This window comes from Arabidopsis thaliana (assembly GCF_000001735.4).
Source record: "Arabidopsis thaliana chromosome 1 sequence".
Taxonomy (NCBI): Eukaryota; Viridiplantae; Streptophyta; class Magnoliopsida; order Brassicales; family Brassicaceae; genus Arabidopsis; species Arabidopsis thaliana.
The window spans coordinates 20,973,387-21,001,106 of record NC_003070.9 but is presented as its reverse complement, the minus strand read 5'-3'; the positions used below and the strand labels follow the sequence as shown (position 1 = coordinate 21,001,106).

Below are 27,720 nucleotides of genomic sequence, written 5' to 3'. Positions count from 1 at the left end.
TGAGCTTACACGCCCTCGCTATCGGGACAAGACCATTAATTAATTCAAATTAGCAAATGCATCTCTTAGTTTGGTAACGGCAATTGTTATAGTATTTAAACTGAAATCATAAATGAACCAAAAGCTTAGACCTCTCAACTAAATTTTGCAAAGAGCAGAAATAAACTCTTTCTAAAAAGCATTTGTGTTTTTTAACCAAAAGCAAAACCACCGTCGTCGATGACCAGGATACGGAGGTCTCCGTGTCTACTACTCCTCATTATCTGGTTCATGTGTATTGCCGGTTCGGTTCAGGTGGTTCAATCTCAAAACCAAACCGGAGCCACTACTCATCCCGACGAAGGTTTGTCTTTAATCTAACACTTACAAAGAGTTCAATCACCAATAATCAATTGGATTGTATAGATTATAGTCTTATACTAGTTATTCGGATCCAAATTGATTAGAAACAAAAAATACACCATGAATTGTATCCACAAATTCCAAAATAATAAGATACTTACCGGTTAGTTTCTGTTAATAATTGACCGGTTATATTAATTTGACCGTTGTGATTGATTGTGGATACAACAGCGCGAGCTTTGAACTCAATTTTCGCGGCTTGGAAGATCCAGGCGCCGAGAGAATGGAACATCAGCGGCGAACTTTGCTCCGGCGCCGCTATCGACGCCAGTGTACTCGACAGCAACCCTGCCTACAATCCTCTCATCAAATGCGACTGTAGTTTCCAAAACTCCACAATCTGCCGCATCACTAACATGTACGCCCTTTTTGTGCACCCCATGTGTTCGACGTATTCCCCCACTGGGACTTGACTTTTCTTTATACAAATCATTTTTAATTTCATGTGGTAACTATGCTTCAGCTATGTCACGTCTCAAATTCTTCTCCTTGTTGTTGCCACAGCAAGGTTTATGCGATAGATGTTGTAGGACCTATCCCTCCAGAGCTCTGGACTTTAACATACCTCACCAATCTGTATGGTTTTTACTATTACTTGATGATTATATAGATTAAGCTACAAGAAAAAGAGCACAAATTTTCACAAATCAAAATCACTTCTTTCAGGAACTTGGGTCAAAATGTTCTCACTGGCTCACTTCCTCCTGCAATTGGAAATCTGACTCGAATGCAATGGATGTATGTCTCTGACAACTTCTTTGTCTTATTGTTGTCGTGATGATTTTCTACAACAATTTCTTGTCTCTCACGCTTAACTGTTTTTAATATGTAGGACTTTTGGGATCAATGCGTTGTCTGGCCCTGTTCCTAAGGAAATTGGTTTGCTTACAGATTTAAGATTACTGTAAGCTTATGGATGCTTCTTCATTGTTTTAATATAATTGTCTCTTCACAATGTTTCTGAAAGATCTTGACGGTTCCTTATACATATGTATATCTTTTTGCAGTGGTATTAGTTCAAATAACTTTTCCGGTTCTATACCAGATGAGATTGGGAGATGTACAAAACTACAACAGATGTGAGTCTATCTGTTAAATCGGCAAGCGTTTTATGTATTTATTTCCTGGTTATAACTTAGATAGGAAATCTTAACCTCAGTAATCATCTAGTGTTTACCGACCACAACATTCTTGTGTAATTACCTTTTTAAAGAATTTCTTCCATCTTTTGAAGGTACATAGATAGTTCTGGACTCAGCGGGAGAATACCTTTATCATTTGCTAACCTCGTGCAGCTGGAACAAGCGTAAGATATACTGAATTCGAGGATAAGCTTTATTGTTGGGTTTGTACCATCTATTTATTACTTTACGTTTTAATCTCAATGTTGTACCAGTTGGATCGCGGATCTGGAAGTTACAGATCAGATACCAGACTTTATAGGAGATTGGACCAAACTTACTACCTTGTAAGAAGATTTTCATTTTTACGGGACTTATATTGGATTTGTTACATTCATCTTGTTTTAATATAGTCTGTATTAATTTTCCTCTTAGTAGAACACTCTTCTTTATGTTTTAATTTGGGATTCAACGATTGGTACATGTTTTACTGCAGGAGAATTATTGGAACTGGTCTGAGTGGTCCGATACCTTCGTCATTTTCCAACTTGACTTCGTTGACAGAATTGTATGTGTTGCATTGGTATCAGAATCATGATTATTTACTGTTACTTTCTCTTTCCCTTTCCTCACATATTCATATTCAATATGTAGGAGGCTTGGTGATATATCCAGTGGAAGCTCTTCTCTTGATTTCATCAAAGACATGAAATCTCTTAGTGTATTGTAAGGCAGCTTTGATTCAACTTCCGCTCCAATTTATGATCAGATTTTTGTAGTGTTGAACTGTTTCTCTCTCCTCCGTGTATTTAACATTTATGATATATGTCGCAGAGTTTTGAGGAACAACAATCTCACTGGGACAATACCGTCTACTATTGGAGAACACTCAAGTTTGCGACAAGTGTAAGTACATATGTCAATCTGTTTCTTCAAATGCTCTGAAAGCTGTTTCAGGGTCTTTCCCTGTAAAAAATGTGAGATCATCACTGTCAAAAGTCACCGTGAGAATACGAAATCATCCCATATTGATGATTTGTAAAAGTCCCCGAGAAAATACAAAACAATCTTAAATTGTTGTTAATTGCTGATCGTCTAAACAGGAATGGTTTAATGTTATAACATGTAATGCATGTCTGTTAGCAAACAAGTGTAAGTAACTCGTGTCTGGTTTCCAGTGATTTAAGCTTCAACAAACTACATGGACCAATTCCGGCTTCACTTTTCAACTTAAGTCAGCTTACTCACTTGTAAGATGATGTGTTTTCTGCTTCTCTTGGGTCTTAATAAGTTAATACACAACTACATGGGTAGTATTTTTATAAAAATTGTTGTCTTTTCATATTAGGTTTCTGGGAAACAACACGTTGAATGGCTCCTTTCCCACTCAAAAGACGCAGTCTCTGAGAAATGTGTGAGTAACAAAATTTTTTATAATTGTTTCATCCTGATGTAGACTCAAGTTTCATACTGACGTTGAAATAGGTTCCACTCTTGGTTACGCGGATAACTTCGCCAGATAATCAGGAAACAATTTTGGGACATATTACATATTATGTGTATTCCTAATTATTGTTCTTTTATGCTCACAGAGATGTGTCGTACAATGATTTGTCTGGAAGTCTTCCTTCATGGGTCAGCTTACCAAGCTTGAAACTGTAAGTAAACAAAACACCATATCCAACCTATATTCACAGAAAATTTCTCATATGTATATTCACTAGGCTTCTTCATATCCAGCATGATAGTTATTATAATCTGTATTAAACAAAACTGTATGATATTTCTGCAGCAACCTAGTTGCTAACAACTTCACATTAGAAGGTCTTGACAACAGGTGATTATCTTAAATATGTTCTTGTTGGTGATTGAAACGCCTATATGTTTCTCTTTTCTTTCTTTTTATTTTCCTCCAAAAGGATGCAAGATTTAATGAATCTTTCTTTAATCATTTTTCTTTTGTTAAAAGGGTTTTACCAGGACTGAACTGCCTGCAGAAAAACTTCCCCTGCAATCGAGGCAAAGGAATCTGTAAGTGTAACAATGAGATATCCTCATAACTGTTATTCTCCATGTGTACTGAGCAAACTCATGGGTAGTTGGAAATGTTTTTGTTTAATTTCGCTATTGATTGGTGTCTAGATTCTGACTTTTCAATCAACTGCGGAGGCCCAGAGAAAAGATCTGTAACTGGAGCACTATTTGAGAGGGAGGATGAGGATTTTGGACCAGCTTCATTTTTCGTGAGTGCTGGTCAGAGATGGGCAGCTAGTAGTGTAGGACTTTTTGCCGGAAGTAGCAACAATATATACATAGCTACTTCACAATCACAATTTGTCAACACTTTGGACTCAGAGCTATTTCAATCAGCAAGACTTTCTGCATCTTCCGTAAGGTATTATGGGTTGGGGCTAGAAAATGGAGGATATACAGTAACCCTTCAGTTTGCTGAAATACAAATTCTAGGTTCTACTTCTACCACTTGGAAAGGTTTGGGACGACGACGTTTTGACATTTATGTCCAGGTCTGCACTACTTGATCAAGCTTTCCGCTTTACAAGTTAACTATTTGGTGTTATCCATTTCCAAATTTGGTGATGGATTCTGACATGTAGCTCCGTTTTTCCAGGGAAGACTTGTTGAAAAGGATTTTGATGTACGTAGAACAGCTGGTGACTCTACTGTTAGAGCAGTTCAGAGAGTATATAAGGCAAATGTATCAGAAAATCACCTCGAAGTTCATCTTTTCTGGGCTGGGAAAGGAACATGTTGTATACCTATCCAAGGGGCTTATGGACCATTAATATCAGCAGTCAGTGCAACACCAGGTAACACAAATGGCGAATTCTTTCTTCTCCCTAATTTTCACTATCTTTTGATGCTACTTAGTGCCTAAGAGATGGTGTAACATATTCATGTTCAGATTTCACACCAACTGTGGCGAATAAGCCACCATCAAAAGGAAAGAACAGGACTGGTACTATTGTGGGCGTCATTGTTGGCGTAGGACTTTTGAGCATCCTTGCGGGTGTGGTCATGTTTACTATCCGAAAAAGAAGAAAACGGTACACAGATGATGAAGGTATGTAATCAGAATACAAACAAGCCCTTGAGCTGAAGAATTTTGGCCCTAAAATTAGACCTGACTATCATTTTTTAAATTGGTTAATTTATAACCGAATCGTTTTTTGCAGAGCTACTTGGTATGGACGTAAAGCCTTACATCTTTACTTATTCGGAACTTAAAAGTGCAACTCAAGATTTTGATCCCTCAAACAAGCTTGGAGAGGGGGGATTTGGGCCTGTTTATAAGGTAAGGTACCCATACCGAAATGGACGACATATCTGATATCTGTATATTCTTAGATATACTAGGAAAGAAGAGTGTCTGTTTATACGTTTTGTTTTGAAAAACACATTCAATAGGGAAACCTTAATGATGGAAGAGTGGTCGCGGTGAAGCTATTGTCGGTGGGATCCCGTCAAGGGAAGGGACAATTTGTTGCAGAAATTGTAGCAATTTCTTCAGTTCTACATCGCAACCTAGTAAAACTTTATGGGTGCTGCTTTGAAGGAGAGCATCGTATGCTCGTATATGAGTATCTACCTAATGGAAGTCTTGATCAGGCGCTATTTGGTAATGAACAGAAACATGACTTATCTATCACTGCTTCTGCGAACCTTAAGTACTCATTTATGCCCTTGGTTTGCATGTTTCAGGGGATAAGACCTTACATCTTGATTGGTCAACCCGTTATGAGATATGCCTGGGAGTAGCCAGAGGTCTAGTTTATCTCCACGAGGAGGCGAGTGTTCGCATAGTACACAGGGATGTGAAGGCCAGTAACATTTTGCTCGACTCTAGACTGGTCCCACAAATTTCTGATTTTGGACTTGCAAAACTGTACGATGACAAGAAAACCCACATAAGTACCCGAGTGGCAGGGACGATGTAAGTAATCCACAAACTCTGACCTTTGGTTTGCATCACAATTACAAATTAGTGAGACATGTTAGTGATGTTGCTGTATCAATGCAGTGGGTATCTTGCGCCAGAGTATGCCATGCGTGGACATCTAACAGAGAAAACGGATGTGTATGCCTTTGGTGTTGTGGCTCTTGAGCTAGTGAGTGGAAGGCCAAACTCTGATGAGAATCTGGAGGAGGAAAAAAAATATCTTCTTGAATGGGTACGTTCTTGCTTATTATGATTGATTGTAAATGGATGGAGTTTAGAATGGCAAAAGCCAATAATACTTGTGTATTTTCTGTATACAGGCATGGAATTTACACGAGAAAAGCCGTGACATTGAACTAATCGATGATAAGCTGACTGATTTCAACATGGAAGAAGCAAAGCGCATGATTGGCATTGCTCTGTTGTGCACACAGACATCTCATGCCTTGAGGCCACCAATGTCACGAGTGGTGGCCATGCTTTCAGGAGATGTTGAGATCGGTGATGTCACTTCTAAGCCAGGCTACGTAAGCGACTGGAGATTTGATGACACCACAGGCTCATCTCTCAGCGGATTTCAAATCAAAGACACAACAGGCTATTCCATGAGCCTTGTGGCGCCTGGCTCCGAGATATCACCCAGAGACAGCGACTTTAAGCCAATGCTTGGATCCAAGATCAATGAGGGAAGATGACAATGTATCATCTACGATTTATGGCTATAGAGATGTTTGTATATATGTAAGATGACAATTTTGTACAAAAAAAAAAAGGGATTGACAATTTTCATCTTTGATTGGGAAAAACAGATTTCACTTTGATTCGATAATAATAATTTAGTAGTTAGAAGTTGAAATTGATCTTTAACCGTTAGTGATGGGCCTCGCATTATTCATGTACTTAGCCAAATCAATGCAGTCTCTGAAGGTGACTGACTCTGTAGTATATTCATGTGTTGTAATGTTTTATTTGGGAGTCAAAAATGAAATAATCTCTGTACTACTTTCATGAGTGGGGGTTCCAGGAGCTCTAACTGGATTTTCAAAGCTGCAATTCAAATATGTATGCTTATGTCATGAAGATGTAGACGTCACATGAGCAAAGATCGTGTAAATAAGTGGGGGAGAAAACCAGAGCTAAGCATATTGGATACTTTACAGTCCTAGTGTAAATGAAGTTTTGTATTGAAAGTCTATTAGTGTTGAATCAGGACGAAACACTTGAAGCTCCTCTCCAAATTATGATCAGAAACAGAAACATATCAGTTCAGGTCTTCAAATGATCTATATATGTACCTCTAACTCAAAAGATCATAGCATTGCTCCAGCATCAGTTTCTCTTGTGCGGCCCTCCATCGATCTGCTAATGGAAGATATTAGGTTATTACACACTAGTTTAATACACGATTTATCATGTCACGTTTGTCCTCAAAACCTACCGTGGGAGAAACGTAATTAACTATTCACTGTTGAAATGATAGCATCAGTGACTGCTTCTGCATTCTTAAGCTTATTCCAGTTTCCAAGCGGTTCCACTGAGGATCCCAAGCCGGATCAGAGCTCAAGAAATCTCCAAATGATGTTGAGATACAACAAAAAGGGAATCAAGAAAAGACCTCAACGTTTAGCCATGCATGCATGGACGACTCTCATTACGGTACGTTTAACTAATCGAACATTGCTTGTATATCGAAACTCTTAACTATGCGTTTACTTAAAATAAAAATAAAATACTTCTTTGATTCAATAAAAATATTTTAGTAGCTCTAAGTTGGACTTGGAGTGGATCTCTAACCGGTCGTGATGGGGCTCGCACTATTCATGTCGTTTTAAGTCTTTAACCAAATCAACCGGTGCAGTCTCTAAAGGTGATTGACTCTTCCGTAGCAACTTCTTCCTTCCTTGATATGTAATCATGTGTTATGTCTTGGAATTCAAAAGGAAATAATGATTAAGATCACTTTCATGAGTGGGTTCCACGAGCACTAAATGGATATTGGCATATCTAAAGGAGACTTACCAAATAATCCTTAAGTCTCAAGTCCCCTTTTTATCAAAAAAGAAGAAAAAAATCTCAAGTGGTTGAAAATGGACGACGACTTGAAACTCGAAGTTTCGTTTATAGTCAATCTTACATTGTTGATCAGTTACACTAATTCTCTTGGCTGTGTGTCAACAAGTGGGAAGATTTCATAGTAAGTCTTCTCTCATAGTACTAGTAATTAAGTCTTCTCTCTGCTATAGAGTGTGGAGACTAAAAAAAGAAGAAGACAACATTGTTTTTATATTATTATGTGAAGTAGTGTAGTGGTGAAGAAGGAAGAATTTTCCAACTCTACGAACCATAGCAATCATAGCCTGATAGCCATTAACGTCTCTATACAGAGAAAACAGAGAGCCCATTCGCTGATCGGCAAATCTCTTTATAAACACACTCATAGTGGTCTTGTTTTTCTGAACCAAAGTTATATCTGTTGAAATGCTCAGGCTACGTAGATCTCTGTTTCTGCTCCTAACCGTTTGGTTCTTGTGTTGTTCCGGTTTGGTTCACGTGATGGTTCGAGCCCAAAACCGAACCAGACCCACTACTCATCCCGACGATGGTCTGTCTTTTCAACACTTGACAAAAGTTTAGTCACCAATTATCGACTGGATTTGTAGTTTGTAATAGCTAGCTTCTTCTTTGTAATAAACCCCACTAACGAAAAAACAAATAAAATGCATCTTGTCAATAGAATGAGTTTCTTAGTTCAGTTAATATATAGTTTCAATTAATTAATACTAGTTGTTTAGTTAAGCGTAATAGATTAAGGGGTGCTAATAATAATTTGACCGTTGTGAATTATGTTGGATAAAAACAGCGCGAGCTTTGAACTCCATCTTCGCGGCTTGGAAGATTCGGGCGCCGAGGGAATGGAACATCAGCGGCGAACTTTGCTCCGGCGTCGCCATCGACGCCAGTGTACTCGACTCAAACCATGCCTACAATCCTCTCATCAAATGCGACTGTAGTTTCCAAAACTCCACAATCTGCCGCATAAATAACATGTTACACCTCTTTCCCACTTTTTATGCACTCCATATGTTCGACGAATTCTCCCACTGAGTCTCAATTTTGTTTGTTGTTGTCTCAGAAAGGTTTATGCGATAGATGTTGTAGGACCTATACCTCCAGAGCTCTGGACCTTAACATACCTCACCAATCTGTATAGTTCCATACAACCCACTTACCCACTTTTTATATTCACAAGTATATATATGTTGAGACTCTTAACTGATCCAATGGTCATCAAAAACACACATCTTTCAGGAACCTAGGTCAAAATTATCTCACAGGCTCACTGTCTCCTGCTATTGGGAATTTGACTCGGATGCAGTGGATGTAAAAGCCTCTGAAACCTTGTTTCTTTTTCTTTTTTGATAATTTTATACAAGTTCAATTAACAATTGTTTGTCTCCCATGCTCAAATGTAGGACTTTTGGAATCAACGCGTTGTCTGGCCCTATTCCTAAGGAAATCGGTTTGCTTACGGATTTAAGATTACTGTAAGCTTTGGCTGCTTCCTCATTATCTATATTTGAACATGTCTTCACTCTGCTTATGGAGAGGATTTGATGGTTCTTTATAGCTATATATATTTTCTGCAGTGGTATTAGTTCAAATAACTTTTCCGGTTCCTTACCAGCTGAGATTGGGAGTTGTACAAAACTACAGCAAATGTGAGTCTATCTGTCAAATCCATAAGTGCTTATGTTATTGACTAGTTATAATTTAGATATGAAACCTTAACGTCTGAAACTCTTTAGTGTTCGTCGACCACAAAAGTCTTGTGCATCTGTTATTCTTAAAAATTTCTTACATCTATTACAGGTACATCGATAGTTCTGGACTCAGCGGAGGAATACCTTTATCATTTGCTAATTTTGTGGAGTTGGAAGTCGCGTAAGATATAATTTTTATAATCTACTTACTACTTTACATTTTAGTTTTTTGCGTTGGGGTGATTGTTTCCTTAATGTTGTACCAGTTGGATTATGGATGTGGAACTTACAGGTCGGATACCAGACTTTATAGGATTCTGGACCAAACTTACTACCTTGTAAGGAGATTTCATTTATACGGAGTAATATAGTGGAATAATTCTTCATTGTATCTAAATTGGGAATATACGACTGGTACAATTTACTGCAGGAGGATCCTCGGAACTGGTTTGAGCGGCCCAATACCGTCGTCATTTTCCAACTTAATTGCTTTGACAGAACTGTATGTGTTAAATTGTGTCAGAATCATTATTGTTTACTGTTTCTCTATCTTTCCTTTTGTCCACATATTCATATTCTATATGTAGGAGGCTTGGTGATATATCCAATGGAAGCTCTTCTCTTGATTTCATCAAAGACATGAAATCTCTAAGTGTATTGTAAGGCAGCTTTGATTCAACTCCTCCTCCAATTTATGATCAGATTAATGTACTGTTGAGCTGTTTCTATCTCCTCCTGTATTTAGCAATTATGATATTTGTTGCAGAGTATTGAGGAACAACAATCTCACTGGGACAATACCGTCTACTATTGGAGGATACACAAGTTTGCAACAAGTGTAAGTACATATGTCAGTGTTTTTCTTCACATGCTCTGAAAGCTGTTTCAGGGTCAAAAAGAGTGAGATGATTTGTGAAAGTCACAGAAAGAACACGAAATGATCTTAAACTGCTGATAATATAATTTCGTATACTTCCTCATTCATTAGAAAACAGAAATTGTTTCATGTTTTACCGTTTAATTCATGTTTGTCTTCCAGTGATTTGAGCTTCAACAAATTACATGGACCAATTCCGGCTTCACTTTTCAACTTAAGTCGACTTACTCACTTGTAAGATACTAAGATGATATGTTTTCTGCTTCTTTTGGGTCTTACTATATAACTACACGGATCATTTTATAAAAAAAAATCGTTTGTCTTTTCATATTAGGTTTCTGGGAAACAACACGTTGAATGGATCCTTGCCCACTCTAAAGGGGCAGTCTCTGAGCAATTTGTGAGTAACGAAATCCTTTATAATTTTTCCATCTTTAAAAGCCACAACGTTTCTTGGACGGTTTGTTGACAGATCCTCCTAATATGGCTCGTACACTATTTACGGGGCACTTATTCAAGTTGAATAAGGTTCCACTCCTGGTGACACAGATAACTTGCCAAGATATTAAGAAACTGTTTTGGACATATAATATAGTCGGTAGATCCTAACTGTATTTTTCTTTTATGCTGACAGAGATGTGTCGTACAATGATTTGTCTGGAAGTCTTCCTTCATGGGTCAGCTTACCAGATTTGAAGCTGTAAGTAAAGAAAAACATTATATCTCAACTTATCTTCAGAGCCTTTTTAAAATTTCAGAATTTTTCCCACATGCATATTCATTAGGCCTCTTCATATGCAGCATGAGACTTCCTCTTTGTCGTAAAAGTTTATTATAATCACTTGTTAGGGAATAATAAACAGAAGCGTTTGTTATATGTGCAGCAATCTAGTTGCTAACAACTTCACACTGGAAGGTCTTGACAACAGGTGAGTTTTTGTATATATTTCTATTCTTTTCCTACAAAAGGATGCAAGCATAAACGATTTATCATTTCTTTCTTAAATCTTTTTTTGTTGTTAAAAGGGTTTTATCAGGACTACATTGCCTGCAGAAGAACTTCCCCTGCAATCGAGGCGAAGGAATCTGTAAGTGTAACAAAAAGATACCCTCACAAATTATGTTCTCCATGTTGAATGTGCAAACATATGGACAGGGCTCCAATGTCTTATTGGAAAAAAATTGTTTTAAGACTTTCGCTATTGACTGGTGTCTAGATTATAACTTTTCGATCAACTGCGGAGGCCCAGAGATAAGGTCTGTTAGTGGAGCACTATTTGAAAAGGAGGACGCGGATCTTGGACCAGCTTCGTTTGTTGTGAGTGCTGCAAAGAGATGGGCAGCCAGTAGTGTAGGAAATTTTGCTGGCAGTAGCAACAATATATACATAGCTACTTCACTAGCACAATTTATCAACACTATGGACTCAGAGCTTTTTCAGTCAGCACGACTTTCTGCATCTTCCCTAAGGTATTATGGGTTGGGGCTAGAAAATGGAGGGTACACCGTAACACTTCAGTTTGCTGAAGTACAAATTGAAGGTTCTAACTCTTGGAAAGGTATTGGAAGACGACGTTTTAACATTTATGTCCAGGTCTGCACCACTTGATCGAGCTTTCCGGTTCACAAATGTTACTTTTTGGTTCTGATGAATTCTAAGATCTAGCTCCATTTTTCCAGGGAAGACTTGTTGAAAAGGATTTTGATATACGCAGAACAGCTGGTGGCTCTTCGGTTCGAGCAGTTCAGAGAGAATATAAAACAAATGTATCAGAAAATCATCTCGAAGTCCATCTTTTCTGGGCTGGAAAAGGAACATGTTGTATTCCTATCCAAGGGGCTTATGGGCCATTAATAGCGGCCGTCAGTGCGACACCAGGTAACACAAACGGTTGATATATTTTTTTTCCTCTGATTTTCACTATCTCCCGATACTAGTTAGTGCCGTGTCACATATTCTTGTTCAGATTTCACACCAACTGTGGCTAATAGGCCACCATCAAAGGGAAAGAGCAGGACTGGTACTATTGTGGGTGTCATTGTTGGTGTTGGACTTTTGAGCATCTTTGCGGGTGTGGTTATCCTCGTCATTCGAAAAAGAAGAAAACCGTACACAGATGATGAAGGTACAGATGTAATAAGAACATAAACAAGCCCTTGAGCTGAATAACTTTAGCTCTCTGATCAAAATTAAAGTTGACTATCATCTGTTAAATTGGTTGATTTTAAGTAGTGAATTTTTTATGGCAGAGATACTTAGTATGGACGTAAAGCCTTACACCTTTACTTACTCGGAACTTAAGAATGCAACACAAGATTTTGATCTCTCAAACAAGCTTGGAGAGGGAGGGTTTGGGGCTGTTTATAAGGTAAGTCCCTTACTGAATCGAACAAAATAGCTGTATATTTTTCTGAGATACTAGGAAAGAAGGGTACATGTAATACCTTTTAATACGTTTTGTTTTGAATAACACGTTCAACAGGGAAACCTCAATGATGGAAGAGAGGTGGCGGTGAAGCAGTTGTCAATTGGATCACGGCAAGGGAAGGGACAATTTGTTGCAGAAATTATTGCAATTTCTTCAGTTCTACATCGCAACCTAGTAAAACTTTACGGGTGCTGCTTTGAAGGAGATCATCGTTTGCTCGTATATGAGTATCTCCCTAATGGAAGTCTCGATCAGGCATTATTTGGTAATGAACAGAAACATGACTTACCTATCTCTGCTTCTGCCAAGCTAAAGTAATCATTATGCCATTGGGTTGGATGTTACAGGGGATAAGAGTTTGCATCTTGATTGGTCAACCCGTTATGAGATATGTCTGGGAGTAGCCAGAGGTCTAGTTTATCTCCACGAGGAAGCAAGTGTTCGCATAATACACAGAGATGTGAAGGCCAGCAACATTTTACTGGACTCTGAACTGGTCCCAAAAGTTTCTGATTTTGGGCTTGCAAAACTATATGATGACAAGAAAACCCATATTAGTACCAGAGTGGCAGGGACGATGTAAGCAAAATCCATAGACCCTGACATTTTGTTTGCAACACAATTATGGCTTTATAGCTCATGTTAGTTGTATCAATGCAGTGGGTATCTTGCGCCAGAGTATGCCATGCGTGGACATCTAACAGAGAAAACAGATGTGTATGCCTTTGGTGTTGTGGCTCTTGAGCTAGTGAGTGGAAGGAAAAACTCTGATGAGAACCTGGAAGAGGGAAAAAAATATCTTCTTGAATGGGTACGTCTATATTTGTCATATAGGCGAAGTTGAAGATGGTGTGATAAATGACAAAAGCCGATAATCCTTTTGTATTTCTTGTATACAGGCATGGAATCTACACGAGAAAAACCGTGACGTTGAACTAATAGATGATGAGCTAAGTGAATACAACATGGAAGAAGTGAAACGCATGATTGGCATTGCTCTGCTTTGCACTCAGTCATCTTATGCGTTGAGACCACCAATGTCACGAGTAGTAGCCATGTTGTCAGGAGATGCTGAGGTCAATGATGCCACCTCTAAGCCAGGCTACCTAACCGACTGTACATTTGATGACACCACAAGCTCCTCATTCAGCAACTTTCAAACGAAAGACACTAGCTTCTCGACGAGCTTTATAGCGCCTGGCCCGGAGATGCCACTTAGAGACGGCGAATCGAAGCCAATGGTTGGATTCAAGATCAAGGAGGGAAGATGAAGATTGTCCCCTCTATAATTTGATATGCTTGTATATGGAAGTTGACAATTTTCTTCTATATAAGGATGTGGAGAAACAGATTTCACTTTCATTCAATAATAATATTTTAGTTGACAATTTTTCAATTTTTGTAACAAACTTTTGATATCTTGCAAGGATGACCAAAAAAAAAAAAAAAAAAAAAAAAAAAGAAAGTTAACCTGTTGTGATGGGCCGGGCATTTTATAAGCTAGTACAACTAACACACCGTTAAATGGGCCTGGCCCATTGAATTTTTCAAGAGCAGCGCCATCAACAGATGCGCTTATTAAACCCCTGAAACCCTAGTTTCGTTCGTTGTATATTTCTTCTCGCTCAGTAGGTCTTTAGGGTTTTAGTTTCTTCTCCTCAAAAAATGGCGATGTATGTTATCTACGAGTCTTCTTCCGGCTATGGTCTCTTCGAGGTTCACGGACTAGATGAGATCGGACAGAACACTGAGGCGGTTCGGACTTCTGTCTCCGACCTCAGTCGCTTTGGCCGTGTTGTTCAGCTCACAGCGTTTCATCCCTTTGAGTCTGCTCTCGATGCTCTCAACCAAGTCAACGCCGTCTCTGAAGGTCAGACTCTTCATTACTCTCTTCTTATTCTTTGTTCTGTATATTCATGTGTTGTGTTGAGTAGCTTGTTCTTGTATTTAGAGCTAGAGTAGACACTTCGATTTAAAACCTTATAGTTCAAATTTCCTGGATATATTGTAGAAAGAGCTTTAATTTATGGTTGATTCTTGTTTTTGTGTTCTGTTTTTGTTTCATTGTTTTGGTTTTGTCATTGATGCTTTTGGAATTGGTTTTAATGTGATATTGGTAGGTGTTATGACTGATGAGCTTAGAAGTTTTCTGGAGTTGAATCTTCCTAAGGTCAAGGAGGGAAAGAAACCCAAGTTCAGTTTAGGATTGGCTGAGCCTAAACTCGGTTCACATATATTTGAAGCTACTAAAATCCCATGCCAGAGCAATGAGTTTGTTCTTGAGCTTCTCAGAGGTGTTCGCCAGCATTTTGATAGGTTTATCAAGGACTTAAAGGTGTGATCTCCTTTCTATGTGTTTAAAATCTTTTTGTCTGTTTGCTTATCTCATATGGTTTGTGTTCTCATAAAAAATTTCTGTTTATGTAGCCTGGTGATCTTGAAAAATCTCAGCTTGGATTAGCTCACAGCTACAGCAGAGCCAAGGTGAAGTTCAATGTTAACCGAGTGGATAACATGGTTATTCAAGCTATCTTCATGCTTGACACGCTTGATAAGGATATCAATTCCTTTGCCATGAGAGTCAGGTTTGTTTTGTGCTTTTCCCTTTCAGATTGTGTGTTTTCCTCGAGAAAATTGGTAGCTGAACTGTTTATAATGTTATTACAGGGAATGGTATTCGTGGCACTTCCCCGAACTAGTGAAGATAGTCAATGACAACTATCTTTACGCCCGTGTTTCAAAGATGATTGATGACAAGTCAAAGTTGACTGAAGATCACATCCCCATGCTTACTGAAGTCTTAGGGGATGAAGATAAGGCAAAGGAGGTCATCGAAGCTGGAAAAGCATCCATGGGTAAAAATTTTGAGCTGACTTTTTTGGTAGCTTTGAGTTAATGTGTGTTTCTGTTAACTTATGTCCTGAGACATTTACTCTCTTCCCTATTGGCAGGCTCGGATTTATCACCGCTTGACTTAATCAACGTACAGACCTTTGCTCAGAAAGTTATGGACCTTGCTGACTACAGGAAGAAGCTCTATGATTATCTTGTCACTAAGATGAGCGACATTGCCCCTAATTTGGCTGCTTTGATTGGAGAAATGGTCGGTGCCCGTTTGATTTCACATGCTGGAAGTCTGACTAACCTTGCTAAATGCCCATCTTCCACCCTCCAGATTCTTGGAGCCGAGAAGGCTCTTTTCAGGTGCAATATCTGGCACTATATTTTTAATGTTCACCAGTTTCCTTTTAGTGCTGCTTGTGACATGAACTGCTGTGGTATTTCAGGGCACTTAAAACACGTGGAAACACTCCCAAGTATGGATTGATTTTCCATTCTTCCTTCATTGGCCGAGCATCTGCTAAGAACAAGGGCCGTATCGCTCGTTATCTTGCAAACAAGTGCTCTATAGCATCCCGGATTGATTGTTTTGCTGGTAAAAATCTGAAACTCCTTGAAGAAGAGTTTTGGATTATGAATTCTGTTGTGAAAGTGTTAAATTATGTGCCCTGATGTCCTATGCAGATGGTGCAACTACTGCTTTTGGTGAGAAGCTTCGCGAACAAGTTGAGGAAAGGCTAGAATTTTATGACAAAGGTGTTGCCCCACGCAAGAACGTGGATGTAATGAAGGAGGTGATAGAGAATCTAAAGCAAGGTATTTCTTGTAGCTGTTTTTTTTTGGTTGTAATCAGAGTCCTCTTTATGATGGCAAACTCAGTGTTTTTTTATCTGTTCCTCCTTTAGAAGAGGAAGGGAAGGAGCCAGTTGATGCCTCGGTGAAGAAAAGCAAGAAGAAGAAGGCAAAGGGTGAAGAAGAAGAAGAGGTGGTGGCAATGGAGGAGGACAAGTCAGAGAAAAAGAAGAAGAAAGAGAAGAGGAAGATGGAGACTGCAGAGGAGAACGAGAAATCAGAGAAGAAGAAGACAAAGAAGAGTAAAGCTGGAGGAGAAGAGGAGACTGATGATGGTCACAGCACCAAGAAGAAGAAGAAGAAGTCTAAGAGCGCTGAATAGAAAGGGATGCAACATTAACAAACCCTGTATTGTATTTTTTTTTTGAGCTAAATTAATGTCGTCTGTTTTTCGTAGTGAACATCGGAGAATTTTTGTTTTGGTCTGGAAACGATTCAAGGTTTGGCAATATCTTAAGTTTGTTTAGGTTTTCACTATTTTGACGTTTGCAACCGTGAAGGAGGCTCCTCCATTTTATAAAATACAATTACCAATTCCAGTGCTTTGCAAATGTTTCAATAATAGCTAAACTAACTACCAAATTGGAAAACTAGCTTAACAAGTTTGTGAAAATGAATTTGGAGCCATATGATTTATTATTTTACCCAAATGGAGTAATAGAAGAAGAGCAGCTCGCGTTTGAATGGTCAGTTAACATTAACAAAAGGTAAAATTGAATAGATGTTAAAACTTGTGTAAGTAAACAATAGAGCTACCTCCTTTTGAGAAGGATAGATAAACTCGTGACCAACCACATTCCCAGTCCCATATTCTTAGTACAAATAAGAAATTCACACCCCTCAAAGAAATATAACATAATCAATCATAGGAAATATACTTCGCATAATGACGATAATGATCAAGTTTCTCCTGTTAGCTCTGCTCGTGATCTCTCCGATTTGCGCCGAGAAGGACCTGATGAAAGAGGAATGCCATAATGCACAAGTTCCGACCATTTGCATGCAATGTCTTGAATCCGACCCAACCTCCGTTCATGCAGACCGTGTTGGCATCGCCGAGATCATCATACACTGTCTCGACTCTCGTCTCGATATCATCACCAAGCAAGTTTTCCCTTCTAATAACCATACATATATATTAACTTAGATATATGACAATATTCTCTAACTAATATATCAATCTTTTTATTGTTCTAGTAACATTACAAATATATTGTCACTGGGAGGAGGAACGAAAGAAGTGAGAAAAATCTTGGAGGATTGCAGAAATGACACGTCGACGGTGGCACCTAAACTACTGTCGGAAGCCAAAACAGGTCTGAAAACCGGTGATTACGACAAAGCCGCCAAATCGATAGAGTATGCTAGCATTCCTCATAGCTGTGGATTAAAGCAACCAAGTGTCGAGTTTGAGTTTCTTCAACTGTTTAGTCAAATCAGTATCTATACTCAACTCTCTGATGCTGCCATGAGAATCATTGATCGCTTCTAATTACTCCACCTTTTTATCTCTATGTAACTCAACAACATCGATGCTTACCATGCATCCCCCATATAAATAAATGATTCCCTCTTTTATCACGATTTTTATTCATGCATGGTCTCATTTAGGCGACAATTACTTAACACTTCACCATCTAATAATCATACTAAACTGATGTTGTAGAAATTACGCTCATCAATCCTTAAGGAAAAAAAAACTAGAGATTAATTATCTTGAGATGAATATCGTCGCTTATAAAAACTTTTTAATTCTTCCTTAATAACATGGATACATTGGGGATAGTGGACCGTTAAATGGGCCATGTATCACCAACTCACCCCAACAATAGTTTCTGCGGTTTCGTCGCCCGGAGTCTTGCAAAGTGGAGATATGTGAAAATCCATTGAAATAATCAAATATATAAATGAGTCATTAACCAAAAGAGAGACTCATTATCTGTTGACGACGTTGTATTTTCCTAAGTAATTAAGTGTTTTTGAATTTTCCAATAAAAAAGGCTTTTCATATTTCTCTAAGAAAGAAGAAACTCGCTTATAAATCTCAAAGAGAGAGTGGAGTTCCATTTCTTCTTAACTTCATCAAAACCCTATTTTACATTTCTCTTACAATAATCTTCTGATGGCTGATTCCGGTAAGCAATGTGTCTTTGTGAAGACTAGTATTGATACCCGTTTAGGGCTATCCTTGACAATTATGATAGCGTATCTGCTTTCAAATGTGACTCTTCATAATCTCTTCCCTTTTCTTTTTAGTTTGGTAACTTTTTTAATTTGTAGTAACGAAACTCATATTTATCATTTTTTGTTTATTATACAGACATAATCTGCAAAGAACATAAGCAGTGTTTCCAAGTGTTGACAACATCACTATTTATGCCTTGAAGGTAACAACACGTTTTTGTTTTGGAAACAACGACAACAACAACTTAAGGAAGGAGTACTGTTTTTGGTAAGTGATAATCATTACCACCCAAGCTAACATTCAAACCAAAAACCAGTTTAAGTTAACTTGGGTGGTGCTGATTATCACTTGTCGGATTGTATGATAAATATGAGTTTAGGTTAATTTGGGTGGTAATGACTATCACTTGTCGGATTGTATGATTTTAAAAAACGCTCTTCAAAAGCCTCAGTAACAATGACTGGTTCTCTATCCGTCCACCTCGTACGTGTCGATTAGAAGGGTGAGCTGCAGATTGGTGAAGTAGTTGAGAAGAAAACGAGAAAGAGAAAATCGAAAAGTGACAACAAGATCAGAAAGAAACCCTCCGTAGAGACTCCAACAGAAGCGAAAGGTAACCTCTACTTTTTTTCTCTGTTATTGAATAGTATATAACATATGTTATCGATGCATATCAGTTGATTTAACTTTGTGTTGAATGGACCTTCAAAAGGAGGTAGCAAATGCTGATTTAGTCATGATTGACTAAGACAATGATGAGTGTACCAAAGTAACATCTAAATTCTAGAACTAAGAATCAGAAACTTAAACCATATACAAACAAAATGACCTTTTTCAAGATCATTGTCTTGGTCAATCATGACTAAATCAGCATTTGCTATGGATAATATACATAATCTTCTAATCTTTGGTACACTAGTAATCCTTGATTAGCTTTAAAAGTTGTAGATAATCTTCTAGCTGAATTAAACCAAACAACTGATGATGCTGAGAAAGAAGGGATCATAGATGTTGTTAATGCTACTTCTGAAGCTATTGAAAACGGTAACTTCAGTTCTTGGTTGAATATACCTACTTTTTCTTCTCTAGCATAATAGGCAATGGATCATTTCTATTGAATCGTAATTGTTGAATTTTGTGTAGAAACTGAAGTCGATCTCAAGGAAAAAGATGGTGATGAGGAGGCTAAATCTGAGAAGCCTAAAAAGAAAAAGGAGCAAAGAAAGTCAAGATTCAAGAAGATGGTCTAGTTGCTTCTAGCTCAAGGAACGCTGAGGAAGATGGTGTCTCGAGAGATCCACAGGAGAAACAAGAATATGGATAAAGTTGTGAAGAAGCCGAGCAAGAGATCGAAAAAGGAACAGTGTTCGAACATTGTGGAGAACAATGCTTAAGGATTGTCTGCAATGACTTTCAAGATCATTGATCCCTTCTTTTTTTTTGGAACTTTTGGTTTTGTCTTCGCTTTATTTTTTCTCTATGGAACTTAAGCAACCTATATCTCGGTTTATAAGCAAGTTATTTCCTCTTTTCTTCTCTTAACTTTTATTTTGTTTTCATGCGTGGTTTTACATATGGTTAACTGCTAAACATTCCATTATCTCTACTTATCAATCAACAGATCATAGTAAACGTAATTTCGTAGAAGTTAAGCACATACATCTTCTAAAAACTAGAGATTATTTATCTTGAGAAATCTGTACATATTTCAAACAATTCTATATATATCCAAGGGTGAATGGGCCTGAGGGGACTGTTAAATGGGCCATATATCACCCTCCAACCCAACAATACTGCCAGATGGCGGGATTAGGAATTTAGTATTCTTTAAAAATAAAATTAAAGAATGAGAATATTACACGTAGAGGCACTATTTTGAAACTTTAGCCACAAATAGGCACTTTGAAAGGAGAAGACACTTTACCAAATCAAAATTCCCAAATTGCCCTCTGAACCACAACGCTTTCTCCTCATTTTCTCTCTCAACTCTTTTCTTTATCGTCTTTATTTCTCTCTCTTTCCAAAATCAAAACCAATTTTTTACGGGAATCTCAATATTCCAAATCAAAACTAAAAACCCAATTTCATATGATTTATCATCATCTTCCCTGTCTCTCAACAATTATTTGATTTGGTTCCATTTATTTATCTCCTTGATTAAGGAATCTCTGTCATCGATTACAATGAAAAGTGAGGATGTTAACCATGATCAGTTACCTTCTAAGCAATCTGGGCTTGAAACGGTTCGTGATGTTGAGAACGCGAGTAGCAGCAAAAAGGCCATTGTCGATGTAACTTCATCTGAGGCATAGTTGTCCATTGATGAGTGTCCAAGCATTCAAGTCCAAATGGTCATCTAATAACTCACATTTGAAGCATAGTTGTCCATTGATAAGTGTCCAAGCACTCTAGTCCAAGTGGTCATCTAGTAACTCACATCTGAAGCATAGTTGTCCATTGATGAGTGTCCAAGTACTCAAGTTTAAGTATATAAAGCGTGTAAGAAGATCAATTGTAGCAGCAATGTTCTGTTGTTGATTCTTAATATATTCTTCGTTTTTAAGTTATGATAGAGAATTTTGAGATAATCTCAGAATTTCTATGATTTGTAAGAATTATAGAGAACCACCATGATTGATGATTTTGAAAAAGAAAATAAAAATGATGAAAAAAAAAAACATGGAAGACAGAGAAGATAAAAAATGATGCTAGTTTGTCTCCATGATAACTTGTCCACGTAAACGTAACCATGTGGAAATAAGTGATTCTCATAAGCAAAAGAATATGCTTTTAAGGTTAGACGTTCAATGAAACATCAATTTATCAAGAAAGAATCAAATTGTACCAAACAAGGCGATCAAATGGATATGAAATTTAATACTGGAATTTGCCAACTTGGGTTTTCCATAAACTCTCAAATGTTTGATTTTGATAAACTCTTAAATGTTTGATTTTGCAAGGAAAGAAAAAAAAGTAATAATGAGAAGAGAGAGAGAGAGAGAGAGAGAGAGAGAGAGAGAGAGAGAGAGAGGAAGAGGAAGAAGAAGAAGAAGCGACGAAGAAGAAGGAAAAAAAAGGAACGTGGAGAGATGAAACTTTTTTTTTAATTATAATTTTTTAATTTTCAGGGGCAAATTGGTCACAAGTTTAATGAAAAAGTTGGAAAAGTGCCTCATCCCTGACAAGTGCCTCAAAAGGAATAAAATTCTCTAAAAGTGCCTAAACGTGTCACATTCCCTTAAAGAATTACGAAAACAAATACACGGGCGTAAAATGCCTAAATTAATTATCGTAAAATCATATAGAATCGAAGAAGAAGATTCATATAATTATAATCCAATCCAGGTCTTAATTTACGCTTTCACTCGCCATTATTGTTCCCTCTTCTTCTTCTTCTTATTCTCTGGATCTCTCCTTCTCCCTCTCTTCTTTCTACAGTTATTTCGCTTTAGCAGATTACTTAAATCCACGGTTTCTTCTTCTCCGGGAGCATTTATGGCGTCAGCGGTGACGGCGTCAGGCAAGGTGGAGAAAGGACATCAGCTATATAGAGACGGCAAGTATAAGGAGGCGCTTCTCTTCTATACGGAGGCTCTTACTGCTGCTAAAGCTAAACCACAGAAGATCGCTCTTCACAGCAACCGCGCCGCTTGTTACTTGAAATTGCACGATTTCATTAAGGTTTTTTAAAAAATTCTCTTTTGACTTCTTCCATGTTAGAAATGGTCAATTGAATACATAGACGATTCCAATTTACTTACAGATTTAGTGAAAATTTGAGTCTTTGTTTGAATCCCAATGCTTAGCTATTAAGAAGCACATCTAAGAACATTCATGCTTGTTGAATGGAATCGAGAACTGTTCTAATCGGAGTCATGAGTGTTAGAAGAAAGCCAACTACTTGTGAAATTGGTATCTATTCAAGAATATTAAGATCTTTTGTTTTGGATTCTTTCAGGCAGCAGAAGAATGCACTTGTGTTCTTGAGCTTGATCAGAAACATAGCGGAGCGTTGATGCTGAGGGCTCAGACTTTAGTCACTCTTAAAGAATACCAATCTGCTCTTTTTGATGTCACCAGGCTTATGGAGTTGAACCCTGATTCTGAGGTTTATCAGAACCTCGAAGCTCGCTTGAGGACGCAGTTGGTATATATATATACTCTCTGTCTTGCTTTCCCTTATTGATAGTGTTGGCTCGTTGGATTTGGATCTAAAAAGTGTGTCTTGTTTCTCTTGGTCAAGGAAAGTCCCTTGCTCCAATTCCTGAGTCTGAAGCAGAATTGGAAGAAGAGAGTGACGTTGAACAAGACGCTGAAGATAAAGAAAGTAGAGAAGTTGAGCTTGGTGTCAATGAGAGAAGAGATAAGAGGTTTGAGTCGGTAGTTTCCCTTAGAAGAGATCTAGAGACTACAGGAGAAGATGCGATAAACAAGGGGGAAGTTGTTGCACCTAAAACACCAGAGGTTAGAGAACAGAACAGCAAGGAAGTGCCAATGTCTGGAAAGCAATCTAATGCATGGCAAGCCATACCTAAGCCTAAGGGTCATTCAACACTCGATTACGCCCGTTGGAATACAGTTGAAGATGATTCCAGTGAAGAAGAAGACGATGAAGACAGCGATGACAGTGATGAGTCGCCACCTCAGTACAGATTCCGTGTTAAGACAGTCGGGGTGCGTCCTGTGAAGTGAAACATTGTAGATAGGAACATGGGATGGTTTCTTTCATCCTGATATATTGCATATTGCACAGGAGAGCTGTGAAAAAAGCATTAGAGTGAAGGGGATAGTGATACCAAAGCAGACTAGTCATGTTTTGAATTGCCTCTTCTGTAATTGGTTTCAGCGGTCACCATGTATCAATGTGCTGTGTCTTTTTATACATCTTCGAAAAGAAACATACCGAGTTTAGATAAGATACACAATACAGAAGACCATGTTCAAACCAAATGGCCTGTTGTTCTATTTGTTAATACTTTCTTTGCCTCAGAGACTCTGCTTTGTTATCACCATGAAGATGATAATGATTTAGAATTGAACAGAAATGGAATTTACAAGCTTCATTATTGATAAGTCACAAAAATACATCACTGCCAAAGTTTTGTATTCATGACATTACCAAAGCTAGATTTGATTAGCTCATATGAATAGGCCCATGCCTTTATCTATTCCTTCTCCCATCCCTTGCTTCTCTCCCATTTCCACTGTGTGTCTCTCTTGCCGTTCCTTTATAATCTCTATGACTCCGACGATCATCATCTCTATCTCGTCAACTCTCCACATGGTGTATTCATCTTCCCTATTGTCTCTTTCTTTTCTCTCTGTGTTTCTTCTCCCTACCAATACCATCATCATTCCTCCTCTCCATTTCCCTTAACTCATCCCGATGATGCTGTCTTCTACCAATGTACTTATCTGCCTTGTTCTCATTGTCACTTTCATCTCTGTTGCCATCTTTTGCCTTCTCCATTACCACGAGGACTTGTCCGACGAATCTTCTCCCTAACACCCCTCTCATCCCTGTCATGACTCATGACTATGAACCCTCTTGGGGATTTCAGGTACATCACCCTCAAATACCATATCATAGCCGTACAAAAATCTGGAAATCCAACATAACAGGAGGTTAGAAAAGTTGACAAACTAATGGCATTGACAGTAGGAAACACAAATAAGGAGGTGGCAAAGCAGCACATTAGGCAACACAGAGTAAAGGACTCAAAAGATTAAGTATGGCCAAAATATCCACATATGATTAGAGATCGTAAGAAGAAAACAACATCTTACTTGTACATTGAATCCCCACCAGCTCCTGTGATCACCGGTCTGTGCTGTGAAATCTTTTTGCACTGTGTGGAAGAGACACCCATTGTAGTACTTGATCCTATCCATATAGTAAGTTAAACCCCTTAAGAGACATAATGAATATCATGGAAATGTTACTTAGTAGATAGGCAAAAAGACACTTACTTGCAGATCTTAAGAAAGTTTTTTGCAGGTCAAAGGGCATTTATTTGTTAGATATCAATCACTCTATCCCCAAGACTTGTCACAATAAGAACTGACATGTTCACTACCTGCATAACCTGAAACCAAAAATTAGAAGTGAGAAGAAAGTAGTACGCTTTTTCACTAGCTTATCTCATTCATCAACAAACCCGAGCATTACTGTTGGGGAAGGGAAGAAAAAAGAAGAACCAAAGTTGAGTTTTTCAGATATCGTTCAAGTTCTTGGGGTTTAAAAGAAGGGTTAAATTGTAACAAAACCAAAGTTGAAGGTATTTAAATAAGAACAAATAGCTAAAGGGGTTTAAACATGAAATATATAAAAGGTCAGGGTTTCATGGTCAATATATAACTATCTCTCTCTGTCTCGGACAAAGACAAATAAAAAGTGCGAATCTTCCAATAAAAACACGCCACGTAGTTTATTTAGGCAGCCGAAGATCCCGAGGGCCCTTTGCGATGTCTCAAAGCGGCGGTGACTTCAACCTCTCCGACGAGATTCTCGCCGTGATTCCCACCGACCCTTATGATCAACTCGACCTCGCCAGGAAGATCACTTCCATGGCTATCGCTTCAAGGGTTTCGAATCTGGAATCTCAAGTCTCCGGCTTGAGACAGAAGCTTCTTGAGAAGGATCGGCTTGTTCATGAACTTGAAGACAGAGTCTCTTCCTTTGAAAGACTTTACCATGAAGCTGACTCGAGTTTGAAGAATGTTGTCGATGAAAATGTAATAATTCTCCTCAGTTTTGTTAAATTTGGTTTGACTTGGATCATCAAAGTGTGTCTTTTACTCAATTGGTTGAATTTTTGGATTTTTGGATTGAAGATGAAACTGACTCAAGAACGAGATTCACTGGCAATCACTGCGAAGAAACTCGGTCGTGATTATGCAAAGGTTCTTTCTTTTCAAATGTTATGGTATTGATTTTTGTTGAAATTTAATCATTTGATTTCAAGCTCAAGCTCTAGTGTTTTGCTTGTAGTTGGAAGCATTCAAGAGACAATTGATGCAGTCATTGAATGATGATAATCCATCTGTATGTTACTCAACACTATACTTCTTTTGACATCCTTTTATATATGAAACAAAACAAAATCAGATGTTACATACTCTCCTCTTGTTTTTACAGCAAACTGAGACTGCTGATGTCAGAATGGTTCCTCGAGGCAAAGGTATTGTAACATCATCTCAAGTATTCTGAGCTTATTGGTCTTCATTGTCTTTCCTTTTTCTTTATGTGTTAGTCTCTTCAAGAGTTGCTTGTTCTGATGTTATTTACTCTGTATGCATTGTAGATGAGAATTCAAATGGATCCTACTCAAACAATGAAGGTATTGATTGCTGAGTTATCCAATAATTTAGTTTGTAGCAACAAAAGAACATACGTTAGTCCAGAAGACTTGTTGATGTTTTCAATATAATGAAGAACAAAAAAAAACATTTTCAATGTGTAATGGTTCATGAAACAGGTTTAAGTGAAGCGAGGCAAAGACAGTCTATGACTCCGCAGTTCTCTCCCGCGTTTACACCAAGCGGAACACCAAAGATCTTATCTACTGCTGCTTCTCCGAGAAGCTACTCTGCTGCTTCATCGCCAAAGCTATTCTCTGGAGCTGCATCTCCAACATCTTCACATTATGATATACGTATGTGGTCTTCAACTAGCCAGCAATCTTCAGTAGCAAACTCTCCTCCACGCTCGCATTCTGTTTCAGGTTCACAACTTTAAAGCATTCTAATATGTTGTCTAAATTTATATCATGTGATTTGTGGCTTTGTTCTTATCCTCTCACTTGATCTTATACAGCTCGGCATCCGCGGATTGATGGGAAAGAGTTCTTTAGACAAGCCAGGTATATATAAGTTCTAAAGTTCCTAGAGCCAGCAACTAGTATATGAGAATGAGTGATAGATAGATAAGGAATTGTTTTGAATTTTCAGGAGCCGTTTGTCTTACGAACAGTTCAGTGCATTCCTGGCTAACATCAAGGAACTTAACGCCCGGAAGCAGGGCCGCGAGGTAATAACCTCATAAGCCATAACATAGTCCTTAACCAACTCTTTTAGTCTGAAATTTGTATAATGTTTGAATCCTAAAATGGTCTTATCTAATCTTTATCGCCAGGAAACATTACAGAAAGCAGAGGAAATATTTGGAAAGGAAAACAATGATCTTTACATATCCTTTAAGGGACTTCTCACAAGTGGGCGTTGAAACAAAAACTCACCAACTTCTAAGCTTTCTTTTCATGACCAATTAGTCATGACTGATTTCAAATTTGTAAAACCTCTTTAACCATAGAAGAGAATCAGGGAATTTTGTTCTTGCAAGTCCCAGTTCTTTTGCTAAGACTAAGAGTTTATATCTTTATTAGATATTAACCCGCGGTATACCGCGGACCTATATTTTTATTAAATAAAAAATAATTGAATATTTTTTAGGATGATTTAATAAATTTATGCTATTGTTTGATTTAAATGTATAATTCACCGCTAGACGAAATTTTATAACTCAAATTTTAAAGTTTTAAGTTGTATTTGTTTATTTTGTTAAATGTTTAATATTGTATAATTGTATTTTGATTGTTGTTTCTCGGATTTCACCCGTAGTACACCATTCCATATTAATATCGAATCAAACCCGTCAATTCTATGATTTCACCTGTGGTAGTATTTAATTGTATAATTATATTTTAATTGTCATTCTATGATTTCACTCCTAATTCTATCGCAAATTATTATCAACCCAAACCAGACAATTCTAAAATATTCCGTAGTACACCATCCCATATTAATATCGAATCAAGCCCGTCAATTCTAGGATTTCACCCGTGGTAGTATTTAATTGTATAATTATATTTTAATTATCATTCTAGGATTTCACTCCTAATTCTATCGCAAATTCTTATCAACCCAAACAGTCAATTATAAAATTTCACCCGTAGTATAATGTTTAAATATTTATAATGTTTAAATATTTATAATGTTTAAATTTCTTATAAAAGAATCAAAATGTGTTTTAAAAAAATTAAAGTTTTAAGTTTTTTTTTTTAATATTGTTAATTTTGTTTAGTGTTTAAGATTATATAATTATATTATGATTGTTATTATATGTTTTTTTCCATAGCATACTATCCCATGTTATTATCCACTCAAACCCGTCACACCATATAACCCCGTCCCGTGAAATTAAACACAAATTTGTCATTTTATTATAAATTTCAAATATTTATAAAATTAGAAACTTCAAAAAAGATTAATATTGACCCAAACTTCATCATTGAA

At 37.6% G+C, this 27,720-nt stretch overlaps 8 protein-coding genes across 15 annotated transcripts; 6 read left to right on the top strand and 2 right to left on the bottom strand.

Annotated features, from left to right (window-relative positions):
- The first annotated feature begins 93 nt into the window (after nucleotides 1-93).
- Nucleotides 94-6,361, top strand: AT1G56130 (Leucine-rich repeat transmembrane protein kinase). Of its 3 annotated transcripts, NM_104491.2 has the most exons (24): nucleotides 94-343; nucleotides 574-760; nucleotides 907-978; nucleotides 1,069-1,140; nucleotides 1,235-1,306; nucleotides 1,410-1,481; nucleotides 1,637-1,708; nucleotides 1,799-1,870; nucleotides 2,020-2,091; nucleotides 2,178-2,249; nucleotides 2,358-2,429; nucleotides 2,702-2,773; nucleotides 2,872-2,937; nucleotides 3,116-3,181; nucleotides 3,316-3,360; nucleotides 3,493-3,554; nucleotides 3,666-4,048; nucleotides 4,153-4,351; nucleotides 4,447-4,605; nucleotides 4,718-4,836; nucleotides 4,950-5,160; nucleotides 5,244-5,475; nucleotides 5,563-5,713; nucleotides 5,802-6,361. In NM_104491.2, exons 1-24 carry the CDS (start codon nucleotides 220-222, stop codon nucleotides 6,174-6,176), a joined length of 3,099 nt encoding a protein of 1,032 aa, NP_176009.1. In that variant the 5' UTR covers nucleotides 94-219; the 3' UTR covers nucleotides 6,177-6,361. The 3 variants fall into 3 exon arrangements, with proteins under 3 accessions (NP_176009.1, NP_001319251.1, NP_001321579.1); NM_001333765.1 differs by lacking the exon at nucleotides 94-343 and having other exon boundaries at nucleotides 469-760; NM_001333766.1 differs by lacking the exons at nucleotides 94-343; nucleotides 574-760; nucleotides 907-978; nucleotides 1,069-1,140 and having other exon boundaries at nucleotides 1,183-1,306; nucleotides 5,802-6,349.
- A 1,173-nt stretch (nucleotides 6,362-7,534) lies between these two features.
- AT1G56120 (Leucine-rich repeat transmembrane protein kinase) lies at nucleotides 7,535-13,979 on the top strand (the record flags this gene model as incomplete). 3 transcript variants are annotated; one of them, NM_001333763.1, is made up of 24 exons in its annotated part: nucleotides 7,535-8,083; nucleotides 8,342-8,528; nucleotides 8,615-8,686; nucleotides 8,791-8,862; nucleotides 8,955-9,026; nucleotides 9,129-9,200; nucleotides 9,352-9,423; nucleotides 9,509-9,580; nucleotides 9,673-9,744; nucleotides 9,830-9,901; nucleotides 10,009-10,080; nucleotides 10,282-10,353; nucleotides 10,454-10,519; nucleotides 10,754-10,819; nucleotides 11,004-11,048; nucleotides 11,146-11,207; nucleotides 11,337-11,713; nucleotides 11,800-11,998; nucleotides 12,087-12,245; nucleotides 12,370-12,488; nucleotides 12,603-12,813; nucleotides 12,896-13,127; nucleotides 13,209-13,359; nucleotides 13,448-13,979. In NM_001333763.1, the coding sequence occupies 24 exons, from the start codon at nucleotides 7,960-7,962 to the stop codon at nucleotides 13,817-13,819; spliced, it is 3,090 nt and encodes a 1,029-aa protein (NP_001321966.1). In that variant the 3' UTR covers nucleotides 13,820-13,979. The 3 variants fall into 3 exon arrangements, with proteins under 3 accessions (NP_001321966.1, NP_001321967.1, NP_176008.4); NM_001333764.1 differs by having other exon boundaries at nucleotides 7,538-8,528; nucleotides 13,448-13,930; NM_104490.5 differs by having other exon boundaries at nucleotides 8,035-8,083; nucleotides 11,146-11,713; nucleotides 13,448-13,836.
- A 175-nt stretch (nucleotides 13,980-14,154) lies between these two features.
- On the top strand, nucleotides 14,155-16,834 carry NOP56 (NOP56-like pre RNA processing ribonucleoprotein). Its single transcript, NM_104489.4, has 8 exons — nucleotides 14,155-14,418; nucleotides 14,669-14,883; nucleotides 14,976-15,133; nucleotides 15,216-15,403; nucleotides 15,500-15,752; nucleotides 15,836-15,984; nucleotides 16,074-16,205; nucleotides 16,295-16,834. The coding sequence occupies exons 1-8, from the start codon at nucleotides 14,214-14,216 to the stop codon at nucleotides 16,561-16,563; spliced, it is 1,569 nt and encodes a 522-aa protein (NP_176007.1). The 5' UTR covers nucleotides 14,155-14,213; the 3' UTR covers nucleotides 16,564-16,834.
- Nucleotides 16,705-17,370, bottom strand: AT1G56105 (uncharacterized protein; the record flags this gene model as incomplete). The annotated part of the gene is made up of 5 exons (NM_001333762.1): nucleotides 16,705-16,748; nucleotides 16,773-16,806; nucleotides 16,998-17,053; nucleotides 17,120-17,196; nucleotides 17,225-17,370. 5 exons carry the CDS (start codon nucleotides 17,368-17,370, stop codon nucleotides 16,705-16,707), a joined length of 357 nt encoding a protein of 118 aa, NP_001320879.1.
- Nucleotides 16,992-20,738, top strand: AT1G56100 (Plant invertase/pectin methylesterase inhibitor superfamily protein; the record flags this gene model as incomplete). Of its 3 annotated transcripts, NM_104488.1 has the most annotated exons (5): nucleotides 17,128-17,349; nucleotides 18,925-19,039; nucleotides 19,360-19,470; nucleotides 19,570-19,670; nucleotides 20,589-20,738. In NM_104488.1, 5 exons carry the CDS (start codon nucleotides 17,128-17,130, stop codon nucleotides 20,736-20,738), a joined length of 699 nt encoding a protein of 232 aa, NP_176006.1. The 3 variants fall into 3 exon arrangements, with proteins under 3 accessions (NP_001154430.1, NP_001154431.1, NP_176006.1); NM_001160958.2 differs by lacking the exons at nucleotides 18,925-19,039; nucleotides 19,360-19,470; nucleotides 19,570-19,670; nucleotides 20,589-20,738 and adding an exon at nucleotides 17,439-17,827 and having other exon boundaries at nucleotides 16,992-17,345; NM_001160959.1 differs by lacking the exons at nucleotides 18,925-19,039; nucleotides 19,360-19,470; nucleotides 19,570-19,670; nucleotides 20,589-20,738 and adding an exon at nucleotides 17,439-17,827 and having other exon boundaries at nucleotides 17,049-17,349.
- A 920-nt stretch (nucleotides 20,739-21,658) lies between these two features.
- AT1G56090 (Tetratricopeptide repeat (TPR)-like superfamily protein) lies at nucleotides 21,659-23,566 on the top strand. Of its 2 annotated transcripts, none has more exons than NM_001333761.1 (3): nucleotides 21,659-22,107; nucleotides 22,385-22,573; nucleotides 22,675-23,566. In NM_001333761.1, the coding sequence occupies exons 1-3, from the start codon at nucleotides 21,700-21,702 to the stop codon at nucleotides 23,116-23,118; spliced, it is 1,041 nt and encodes a 346-aa protein (NP_001321310.1). In that variant the 5' UTR covers nucleotides 21,659-21,699; the 3' UTR covers nucleotides 23,119-23,566. The 2 variants fall into 2 exon arrangements, with proteins under 2 accessions (NP_001321310.1, NP_564708.1); NM_104487.4 differs by having other exon boundaries at nucleotides 21,712-22,107; nucleotides 22,675-23,522.
- Nucleotides 23,546-24,592, bottom strand: AT1G56085 (Cyclophilin; the record flags this gene model as incomplete). The annotated part of the gene is made up of 4 exons (NM_148596.5): nucleotides 23,546-23,762; nucleotides 23,900-24,028; nucleotides 24,207-24,334; nucleotides 24,585-24,592. The coding sequence occupies 4 exons, from the start codon at nucleotides 24,590-24,592 to the stop codon at nucleotides 23,566-23,568; spliced, it is 462 nt and encodes a 153-aa protein (NP_683437.4). The 3' UTR covers nucleotides 23,546-23,565.
- Nucleotides 24,593-24,734: 142 nt separating this feature from the next.
- AT1G56080 (interactor of constitutive active ROPs protein) lies at nucleotides 24,735-26,946 on the top strand. Its single transcript, NM_104486.4, has 9 exons — nucleotides 24,735-25,161; nucleotides 25,261-25,329; nucleotides 25,418-25,471; nucleotides 25,565-25,607; nucleotides 25,731-25,766; nucleotides 25,905-26,150; nucleotides 26,243-26,288; nucleotides 26,377-26,455; nucleotides 26,561-26,946. The coding sequence occupies exons 1-9, from the start codon at nucleotides 24,892-24,894 to the stop codon at nucleotides 26,648-26,650; spliced, it is 933 nt and encodes a 310-aa protein (NP_176004.2). The 5' UTR covers nucleotides 24,735-24,891; the 3' UTR covers nucleotides 26,651-26,946.
- Nucleotides 26,947-27,720: the final 774 nt, after the last annotated feature.